Consider the following 10382-nt stretch of genomic DNA (forward strand, 5'->3'; position numbering starts at 1 on the left):
TCTTGATAGGTTGAGCCTCTGCCAGGTCAATATAGACCTGTTTTAAAGCCCAAATAGCGAGTAAGCAACTTTTTCGCACCCAAGGTTCGTCTTAATGACACTTTCCCACCCAAAAAGTTTCAAAATACCACTTTCCACCCAAAGTTTATACTCCAATCTCTTCTCTATAAAACCCCTCTCTCTTTGGAACCTGATTTCTAACCGTTACCAACCACTGCAAAGTTAGAGTTTCTTGTTCTCAACTGATTTTCAACTGATTTCGAAGGTGGATATTCAATCGGTTACTATCATTCAGTCTACCACTACCAGCCTCCACTCTACAAAACCTCTTTTACCTTGCTTGCTGGTAGCTCGCAGAACGTTAGTTGAAAAAGTGAAGTATATTTTGGGTGTTAACGGAATATAAACTTTGGGTGAGAAAATGGTATTTTAAAATATTTTGGATGGGAAAGTGTCGTTAAGGCAAACCTTGGTTCGGCAAAAGTCGTTTACTCCCCAAATAGCCTAGGTTTTGTACTCGTGATTACCCCTTACCCATATCAATAGCATTCTCATCTGCCAAAACACATAGAAATCCAAGGATGATCAATTATTTTAATGACATTATACTTGTCATCCACTAATTACCATTCTAGTGAAGGTAACTGTATGTCATTAGTAGCATGCACTTCTAGCTAGTTGAACCCCATTATGCAAACCTAATCAAACTGTTGAACATAAAAAACACCATATAAACCTCACACCATTGTAGCTAAATTTCATATTTAACCCTTATCATGATTACTTCTATAATGGCCACTTTGAAGCACACTTGTTAATATCCTTCCAATAAGGTCAAAAAAATTGTGATTACTCCACTAAATCTTTCCCACTAAGCAATACATTTAGCCTATATAATCTCTTCTTTGGAAGAAAGGTTCACCAGCCCATATCAAGAAAAGCTTATACAGAAAGAAGATAAGGTATGTCCTAGTTCATTTGGGTTGAAGTTGCATTCATGTAATATTATTTTATCATGATTCTCAAGCAATCATTAATCTTATATTGTTTTAATACTGTAGGTTATAATCATGAAGATACTACTTGTAGTTCTATTTGTCATTGGATTGGTCTCACTACACCTTCAAGCTGACGCCCGAAGGTTTACTTTGGAGGTGAACAATGGTGCCACAGTTGATTCAGTGCCATCAGTTGCTGCTAAAAATGATAAAACCACCCGGACTTCATCGAACGTGCAACCTGATGATAGCACAGATGAGGTGAACCATAGTTATAAAAATTATGGGAATCCTTCCGGATCATCTACCGATTCTCACCATGTTTATACCAATGATTGTGGGCCTAAGAAAAGCTGCTAACAAGTTGTGAAGAAAAAAAAAATGTGTAGATAAATTTATAGTGTGATTGAAGGGTGTCGCAGTGCTGTGTTACAAGCTTGATATTGCTACTTAGATGTGCATTCTACATAACTAAGTAGATTTATAGTATTAATGATATATGCTGTGTTGTGTGTGCTATAATTTGTCATGGTTGTATGGCCTTGAGCCAAAATACAAAAGTTCTGTACACTATATCTAAATAAAAGGATCATGACTAGTAAGGTTTTGTGTGCTTAAGATTTGAGAGAAGATCGATAGCTTAATGACAAAACTCATTCATCTAATGATCCTATAAATCAGGAGTGAGACTTGTTGATGCATTGAGGCTCCTTGAAAATTCTATTTGAGGGCCAATATTATGAGCATTAACTAATAAAGAAGGTGGTTTTGTATGAGTTAACATTTGAAATGCTGTGAGAGATGAAAATCTAAAGCATTCAGCCAGCACTCAGTGAGACTCAACTAGATTATAGTTCTTTTCTCTTTATTGAAAGTGACATCTGCACAAAAACTCAGGATTGATTATGAAGTCATCCCTCTTTCTTTTGTCTCTCCAATACCAAATAAAGAAATAATTTAAATTCGGCAATCCTTTCTATAAAAAGTGTATTTTAAATTATTTCTGATAATCATTCCTTTCTGTGCTTTATAAGAATGTTTCTGTTACATCTAACAGTTAGCCAAATCTAAAAGAACAATAAGATGACACATTCCTCAGCCTGTTTTCTGCTAGAAATTAACTGCTGTTTAGATTATTTGAACTCCTATGAAAGTTAGCCTCTGCGGTCTGTCACAACGTACTGCTCATAAATATTGACAAATTAACATGTGCACTTGTGGTTGTGGGTATTTGCATATACATATTCATTCATATAGGCATTCTCAAGAGGCTAGGAAATGAAGTTTTAAGTAAAATCTTGTAGAAGCTACTTGTCATTCTTTGTTAAGCCTGAGCCTGTAATGCTGGAATTGTGATTGCCATCTCATACTTAAGTACCTTACATACTTTAATTTATGACTGCCTTTACTGCATTTCTATTGTTTACTCCCCATGTTCACTCTTCATCCATTCTGACCAGAACTTTACCAAAAATCATTGCAGGAACATTTACCATTTTTGAAATGATGATACCGAACACGGTCCCTTACAATGATATCCCTTTCGAATACTTTAGAAATTAGCTTGGTGGCAGAATGGCAGTCCTCACACACCCTCAAGTTCTTTACAATGCGGATGGTTGTTCCCGGATTTGTGTTAATGAATCCAAAAGCAATTGCAAGCTTTTCACTATGGTACTTAAGTGCAGTTTCCTTCTCTTCCTCTTCAATATCAAACAGAACTTGGGAAGCATTTGGTGAATAGCCTTCCATCTTCAGCTTATCAATGATCTTCTCCAGCATCAAATGGATTTCCTTCACTAGTGGGTGTGATCCATCTCCCATTTTGAATTCATGAACAATACCATCCAAATCAATCGTGCTAATTCCTGGATTTGTCTTTATTCCTCTTTCCTTAATCAACTTCCTCACTTTAGCAACATCATCCCATCTGCCTTCATTCGCATAGATGTTCGACAACAATGCATATCGACCACTATTTTCTGGCTCCATCTCCACCAAAATCTTCCCCACCCTTTCACCCAATTCAATATTTCTATGTTTCTTACAAGCACCTAAAAGAGCACCCCAAACAGCTGCATTGGGTTCTATTGGCATTGTACTAATGAGTTTCTCAGCCTCAGCTAAAAACCCTGCCCTTCCTAGCAGGTCTACCACACATCCATAATGCTCCACCTCAGGCTCAATACCAAATGTTGTCTTCATATTATTCAAAACCTCTAGACCTCTATCAACCATCCCTGCATGAGCACAAGCGCTTAAAATACCAACAAATGTAATTTTATCAGGTCTCATCCTTTCCCTTAGCATTTTAAAGAATAATTCAATTGCATCCCCTGCTTGGCCGTGCATAGCTAGCCCACCAATCATGGCATTCCAAGAAAACACTTCTTTCACTTTCATGTTCTCAAAAACCTCCCATGCCATATCAAGACGCCCGCATTTCGCATACATATCAATCAATGCAGTCCCCAATACTGCATCCAAATTCATAGAATTTCTTTTCACATAAGCATGAATCCATCTCCCTTGATCAAGTGCAGCAACATTTGCACAAGCACATAGCACACTTGACAGAACAAATTTCCTTGGCCTAATCTTGTCTTTCTGCATTAGATTAAATACTTCCAAGGCCTCTTTGTAATACCCTCCTTTGATATAACCATCAATAATTGAACTCCATGTTATTTCATCCTTATCACTCATCTCATCAAACAATTTTCTTGCTTTATCAAACCTTCCACACTTAGCTAAACCACTTATCATAGCATTATAAGAGCCAATATTTTTATCAACCATAGAATCAAACAACTCTTTAGCAGCTTCAGTCTCTTCACATTTCAAGTAACCATCAATCATAGCATTCCAACAAATGACATCACACTCTTGACCATCATCAAGAAACTGCCTTGCCTCCATTAAAAGCCCAAAAGAAGCATACATTTGAATTGCAGCACTTTTAATATGAACATCTCCATGAAGTCCAAGTTTCACTACGTGAGCATGAACTTGCACCCCTTCTTTATCAGCTCCTGTAATAGTGCATGCCTTAAAAACTACAGGATAAGTGAACTTATTAGGCCTAGAATTAGCAACCACCATCTTATAATAAAAGTACACTACCTTAAAAGCCTCGTTATGGTCTAAGCAACTTTTGAGCATAAGATTCCATACAAAAACATTGGGCCTAGGGACATAATGGAAGACCTTCAATGCAAAATCCAAGTTGCTGGAAGGAGAATTAGCATAACACTTGACTAAAGTGCCAGCTACATAATGGTCTTGAAAGTGGCCACTCTTTAATACCACAGCATGAGCCTGCTTGAGATGGTGTAAAGAAGTGGTGCATTTTGTGTTTAAGAGGTCTAGGATTGTTTTCTGGGGAAGTTGGGAAGTGGGTATGTTTGATGTTGAGAGGTTTTCTGGCTTTAGATTATGAGGAAGATTTGTGGTGGTGGTGGTGGTGGTGGTGGTAGTGGTGGTGGCTGTGCTCATCTTTCTTCCTCCTCTTCCTTATCCAGACTTGGTCAGTAGCCAACTGCCCAACTCCAATGACAACGTATATTTTATCAGGCTACTGCAGTAACAGATTTTTTACGGGCTTGGGAAGCCCTCTGCCACATATTTTTCAAGTGGACGACTGCAGTTGAAACTGTAACAGACGGGTCCGTTAGGTTGGCGCGTTATTTATCTTGGAGACCACCTACTGACCTGTCGTTCACTGCAGCAAATGATATACGACAAGTAAGTTTCTATGAACGACCGTGAACGCCTTCAGGGCCATTTAATTGACTTTGGGCTACCCAAATCTAATCCAGCTACAATTTTGGGCTTTTGTAACTGGGTTAATTACATTTTCCTCCCCAAGGTTTGGTGTGAAACGCTTTTCACCTGATTTTGGGAAACTAGCACTGTTACTCCCAAATGGAGGTTTTGTCAACTAACTGTAACAGTGCAAGACATTGAAAAGATAATTTGAATACACTATAGACCTTTTTTACATTCGATAAATGCAATATTACCAAAATGGTTTGCCTTTTATTTGAAACAGCCACCTATTTTGGCTAAAGGGTAATACTATATTAATTTGTAATCAAATCTCACAAACTTTCTCTTACAATCTCGATGTGACAGTTTGTAATTGATCAGTTTACAAACGGATCCCGCTTACTTGTTATGGATCTTGCTTGTCTAATTGTAAGCTGTCATGTTAAAGTTGTGAAAGAAGGTTTGTAAGATTAAATTGTGAACCAATCTTTATCCTTTGGCTAAAACGACCAATGATTTGGCATAAACTTCTAGTCTTTTATCCAAATCTGTTAACCAATCAATCAAAATATTTTGAGGGTGAAAGTTTTTCTATATCAAACCTTAGGAATGGCATCGTAATAAACCCTTTGCAAATTGCAACAAAGAGTAATACAATGAAAACATGATCCAAGAACAAATTGCTTTAAAATAGCTCTGATACCTGATGAATGACTTAATGAAACAATTAATATGGTGTTTTCATTGGCAATTATACCACAGCACATCGTGCAATGAAGAACCCCAATGGTTTTACATGTGAGCCTAGACATCATGCCAAAAATTTCACTGCGCTTTTAATACTTTCCAACTCAAGCACATTGTTATCCTAATTATACAGATTAAAATGGTGTTTTCAAACTTTCTGTCAATTGGGGTCTCTGCAAAATCAAATAAATTCTCATCATGGTTCCTCTCTTGCTTTGCTTAATTACTGCATCCATGGCTGACCAAGATGAAATTGCGAAGACCATCACAGTTGATAAATGGGGAAAAGGAGATTATACAAGTGTGCAAAAAGCTATTGACTCTGTCCCACACCACAACACATTGTGGACTCGAATCCATGTTAAAGCTGGCATTTACAAGTAATTGTATATTTTTAATTGCTTTTGTGATTAGTGATTGTTATGCCTGGGAAATCAAGGGTTGACATGAGAAATCACGTGATGGAATATGACCTGCTCCTGTCAGAACGGTAAGTGTGCGCTAGACCTGCCAGACGCTGTGGAGATCCCACGTGTCCATTCCCTGCTCCAAATTACGTGAAATCAGTTTGGAAGGTGGGCAATGCGACATAAAGCCGGATTTTGTCCTGACATTCACACCAACCCACGGATTTAATGATGATTACTTGCACTCATCTCACTATAAAAAGGAAAAGACTCCTTCATTGAGGGGATTCGGCCATTTTACACTCTGAATTAGCTATCCCTCTCTCTCTTGTATCTTGGCATTTACTTTTCACTAATCATTTTGTAAGTCAGTCCGTTATTGCGACCTGACCCACAAGATTAATACAACTATCAGTAGACGTAAGACTTGCTACCTTAGCATCCAAACCACTTTAAAAAGCCCTCACTATTATATTTACTACACAATTTATCCATACCCACATGTGTCTCTTGGCCAACCAACATTGCACACGTGTCGATTAGTTGATGTTAAAATCACGCATCAAGAGTGATCATGTAATGTGTTCATGCTATTGTATTTGTATACAGGGAAAAAGTTAAAATCCCTCTAGAGAAACCATACATTATTCTTGATGGAGAGAGCCGTAGAACAACTGTGATCCAATATAATGATGCTGGAGAATGCATTGCAAGTTCTACCATCCAATTGTTTGCAGAAAATTTCATGGCAAGACGCATAACCTTCAAGGTTTAAGAAATCAAACCGGCTCAAAACTTACTTTCGCGCGCAGATTTTGACTCTCAGCTAATATATGTACTTATGTATTATTGACAGAACACTTTTAATGTTCTCATTTCGCGTGGTGATCATAGTACTGAAAGAAGAAACATTACATGGGCACCGGCAGCTCTAATTCATGCCGATAAGGCGACTTTCTATGAGTGTGGATTTGTTGGCCTGCAAGACACATTGACAGATTCTGCAGGTCGTCATTATTTTCAATCTTGCTACATTCAAGGTGCTGTTGATTTCATCTAGGGTGGTGGCCAATCCATATACATTAGGTTCACAAAAGCAATTTTTGTTCACATACATTGACATTAATTTATCATATGCTGTGATATTTATACTTAACACATTTGATATATGCAGCACTGCATTATAAATGTTACCGCCGCGCTTCTGGGTGGAAGTAGTCCAGGTTTCATCACAGCTCAATACCGAAATAGCACAGCTGAAACAGGTGGTTTTGTGTTCAAATATTGCAATATAGTGGGCACAGGAACTTCATATTTGGGAAGAGCTCTTACAAAGTACTCTAGAGTTATAATTTACAAGACAGCTTTCTCTGATATTATTGTTGAAGAGAATGTCTGATGGATGAATTGTGTTGATGCTTGATTTTGGACATCAATGACTTGCATATGCAAAGTGCTAAGGGAGTCTTAGAAATTACACGTGATGAATCCATGAGATTTGAATATAGAGCTGAGATTATATATGTTACAGAAACATAAAAAAATAGACTAACAAAAGAGGTTTTTATAGTGGTTCGGATGCTTAAAGCAAGTCCTACATCTACTGTTAATTTTATTGATCTTTGACTATTTCTATGATATTGCCCATAAGTCATACAAAGATGAAGAAATACAGTGTTTACATAAAGAAAGAATTGATCTCAAATCTATGTCTAGCTCTCATATGCCCAACCCCATTTTTCGGGAAGAGAAGTGTCAATTTATATACCTTTGAGGTCAATGTAATGAGTGTTTTGCAAGTTGCCTTGACACATGAACTCGTTCGTTCATCTCTTGAAATGAGATAGGGTTGATATGAATATCTTTGAAGAGGTATGAACTTGGCAACTAGTACAAAAAAGATATTTATTGAGCTCACATCAACGTGACTTTTTAGGCATAACAAACTGCGATCGTTTACAGTTTTGAAAACTTTCTTAAATAAAGAAGGATGGATGAATAAACAACCAAATCTCCCTTGAATCTTTCACTGATGATATTTCCTTCAAAATTAATGCATTCACTGGATGACAACAGCCTGCTTGAGAAATATTCGTTGTCCAAATAAAATTTGATGTCCTCATCCATACTATCTATCTTATCCAACTTATATAGATGGCAACATATAATTTCTTCAATCTTTAATTACTTGATTAATCACACCCTCAATCTGCACCATGAACCCAATCTGGAAATAATAAATATGTTGCAGTTTAATAAGCGTAATATATCTTTAATGATTAATTACCGTTTTACAAAATCATCTACATAACACCCATTTTCTTCATTTCATTTTCTAGACAGTGCATGAAAATAACGTATGCATTGAATCAAAATGCAGTTTCTTTCAAAGTCTTTGTTCATTATAATTTGTATATTGTTAACAATTTCTTCTAGTAGAGCTGCAGGTGTGATTTGTAAAGCTGGAAAAGATACCCTCTATGTAGGCAAGTTCAAGAGCCAATTCACGACGGTTCAAAGCGCCATTGATGCCATTCCTGAAAACAATGATCAGTGGATCAAAATTAAGATTAGCCCCGGATTCTACACGTAAGTGAAGTCAAATATATAGTGTTTCCTATATAATTCAGTATTTGTATTGTAACTTTTATTTGTCATGGATATTGATTATGTAGAGAGCAAGTATCAATTCCGGCAAACAAACCATGTGTAGTTCTTGAAGGAAACAGTTCTCGTACGACAAAAATAACCTATAATGCACATCAAAGAACAGATACTAGTGCAACTTTCTCCTCATTTGCAGAAAATATTGTTGCAAAGGGCATTACTTTCGAGGTAAAGATATAAAATTCTAATTTAATTACATTTTGTCTCTTCTAAAAATCCAAGTTTTTTAATTTCCTGTTGCAGAATTCATATAACATTGCAGAAGGGCTAAACCTGCGGCAAAAACAAGTAGATTTCGGTGCAGCAAAATCATGGGACTCCCCAGCCCTAGCACAAGCATTAGCAGCAAGAATTTATGGTGATAAATCAGCTTTTTTTGGTTGTGCTTTCAAAGGAGTACAAGATACATTATGGGATGTCCAAGGCCGCCATTTCTTCTCCAGATGTTACATCGAAGGAGCTGTAGATTTCATTTTCGGCAATGGACAATCTGTTTATGAAGTACAATTTAAATTTATTACTCAATTTCTATATAGATATATGTTCCAATTACTTTCACAATGATGAATATGTATATTGTGTTATTGATTCAGCGTTGTGTGGTGAATTACACTGGTGGGTTAATATTTCCTGGAGAATCAGTTGCCGGGTATATAACAGCTCAGGCACGAGAATCTTCCAATGAAACGACCGGGTTCATATTCAGACGAGGCATAGTTACAGGCAGTGGGCAAGCTTATCTCGGACGAGCCTACCGTCCTTATTCTAGAGTATTATTCTTCAACACATGGTTTTCTCCTATTGTCACTCCTCCAGGATGGGATGCTTGGAATTTCCAGGGACAAGAGTAAGTTAATTCATATACTGTCTCACCTACGGACGACTGTATTCAATCTGGAACATCTCCAAATAAAAGAGATGATATAAGATTTGTGTATTCCTTTTTTGTTGATGCAGAAGCAATTTGGTGTATGGAGAGATTGGGTGCGAAGGTCCAGGGTCTGACACTTCAAAGAGAGTATCGTGGGAAAAGAAGTTTGGTCCCCGTGACCAACAGTCGGTGAATCAACAGTTTTCAACCTCACTTTTCATCAACCAAGATGGCTGGCTTACCAACTTACCTCAATGAACATGTAAATTAATACAGTGATTAATGGTATTACACATAATTATGTGCTACAGGTTAGAAGTTGAATTTGTCCCATACCGTATCAATAGTGGACTGTTATGGTGTATATAAGTGATTGGGCTCCCTCTTCTCTTGAACTAACTTTTAGGAGTGAGTTCTACCCAAGTCCACTTTATCATGGTATCAGAGCCATGTTTGTTTCTCTCTCCTCTTTGGTTGGGACGATGATGGGTTTGGATTCCGGCCTTGCATGCCGAGCGTAAGGAAGGGTATTAGAAATTGAATTTGTCCTACATCGCTCCAATAGTGGGTTGTTATGGTGTATATAAGTGATTGGGTTCTCTCCTCTCTTGAGTTAGCTTTTGAGAGTGAGTTCTATCCAATCCTACTTTATTACTACATTTTAAATACTTTTTTCAACCAAGGTGTCCGTTAGACCTACTAATCCTCTTAAGAAACTAGCACAATACTCTCCACTTAAATTGTGTATGCTTATATAGAAAATCGAACTTGAGACTGTAAACCTAATTATACNGAAATTTTTAATTTTCCTACGGCTAATGTATATTTTTCAATGAGTTCTATCATCAAATCCAAAACCATAACCAATGCAATACTCAATAACTAGAGTAAGCCAGCAATTTAGATGAATTATCGGGTTTCTAC

At 37.1% G+C, this 10382-nt stretch overlaps 2 protein-coding genes and 1 pseudogene across 2 annotated transcripts; 2 read left to right on the forward strand and 1 right to left on the reverse strand.

Moving 5' to 3' along the window:
• Positions 1–2037: 2037 nt before the first annotated feature.
• Positions 2038–4493, reverse strand: LOC116113771 (pentatricopeptide repeat-containing protein At5g48910-like). The gene has a single exon (XM_031399936.1). It carries the CDS (start codon positions 4491–4493, stop codon positions 2463–2465), a length of 2031 nt encoding a protein of 676 aa, XP_031255796.1. The 3' UTR covers positions 2038–2462.
• Positions 4494–5747: 1254 nt separating this feature from the next.
• On the forward strand, positions 5748–7319 carry LOC116113772 (annotated as a pseudogene).
• A 975-nt stretch (positions 7320–8294) lies between these two features.
• LOC116113773 (probable pectinesterase 55) lies at positions 8295–9716 on the forward strand. Its single transcript, XM_031399937.1, has 5 exons — positions 8295–8509; positions 8596–8755; positions 8831–9088; positions 9181–9434; positions 9545–9716. The coding sequence occupies exons 1-5, from the start codon at positions 8295–8297 to the stop codon at positions 9714–9716; spliced, it is 1059 nt and encodes a 352-aa protein (XP_031255797.1).
• The last annotated feature ends 666 nt before the right edge of the window (positions 9717–10382 follow it).

The sequence above is a fragment of the Pistacia vera genome, unplaced genomic scaffold (assembly GCF_008641045.1).
Source record: "Pistacia vera cultivar Batoury unplaced genomic scaffold, PisVer_v2 Contig690, whole genome shotgun sequence".
Lineage (NCBI taxonomy): Eukaryota > Viridiplantae > Streptophyta > Magnoliopsida > Sapindales > Anacardiaceae > Pistacia > Pistacia vera.

What these genes read in the sequence shown, in the direction of transcription:
- LOC116113773 (XM_031399937.1), top strand. Translation starts at nt 8,295, where the DNA reads ATGCAGTTTCTTTCAAAGTCTTTGTTCATTATAATTTGTATATTGTTA. An exon ending in ATTAGCCCCGGATTCTACAC is followed by an intron (nt 8,510 to 8,595) that starts GTAAGTGAAGTC and finishes TTGATTATGTAG; the next exon opens with AGAGCAAGTATCAATTCCGG. An exon ending in TGGAATTTCCAGGGACAAGA is followed by an intron (nt 9,435 to 9,544) that starts GTAAGTTAATTC and finishes TTGTTGATGCAG; the next exon opens with AAGCAATTTGGTGTATGGAG.
- LOC116113771 (XM_031399936.1), bottom strand. Translation starts at nt 4,493, where the DNA reads ATGAGCACAGCCACCACCACTACCACCACCACCACCACCACCACCACA.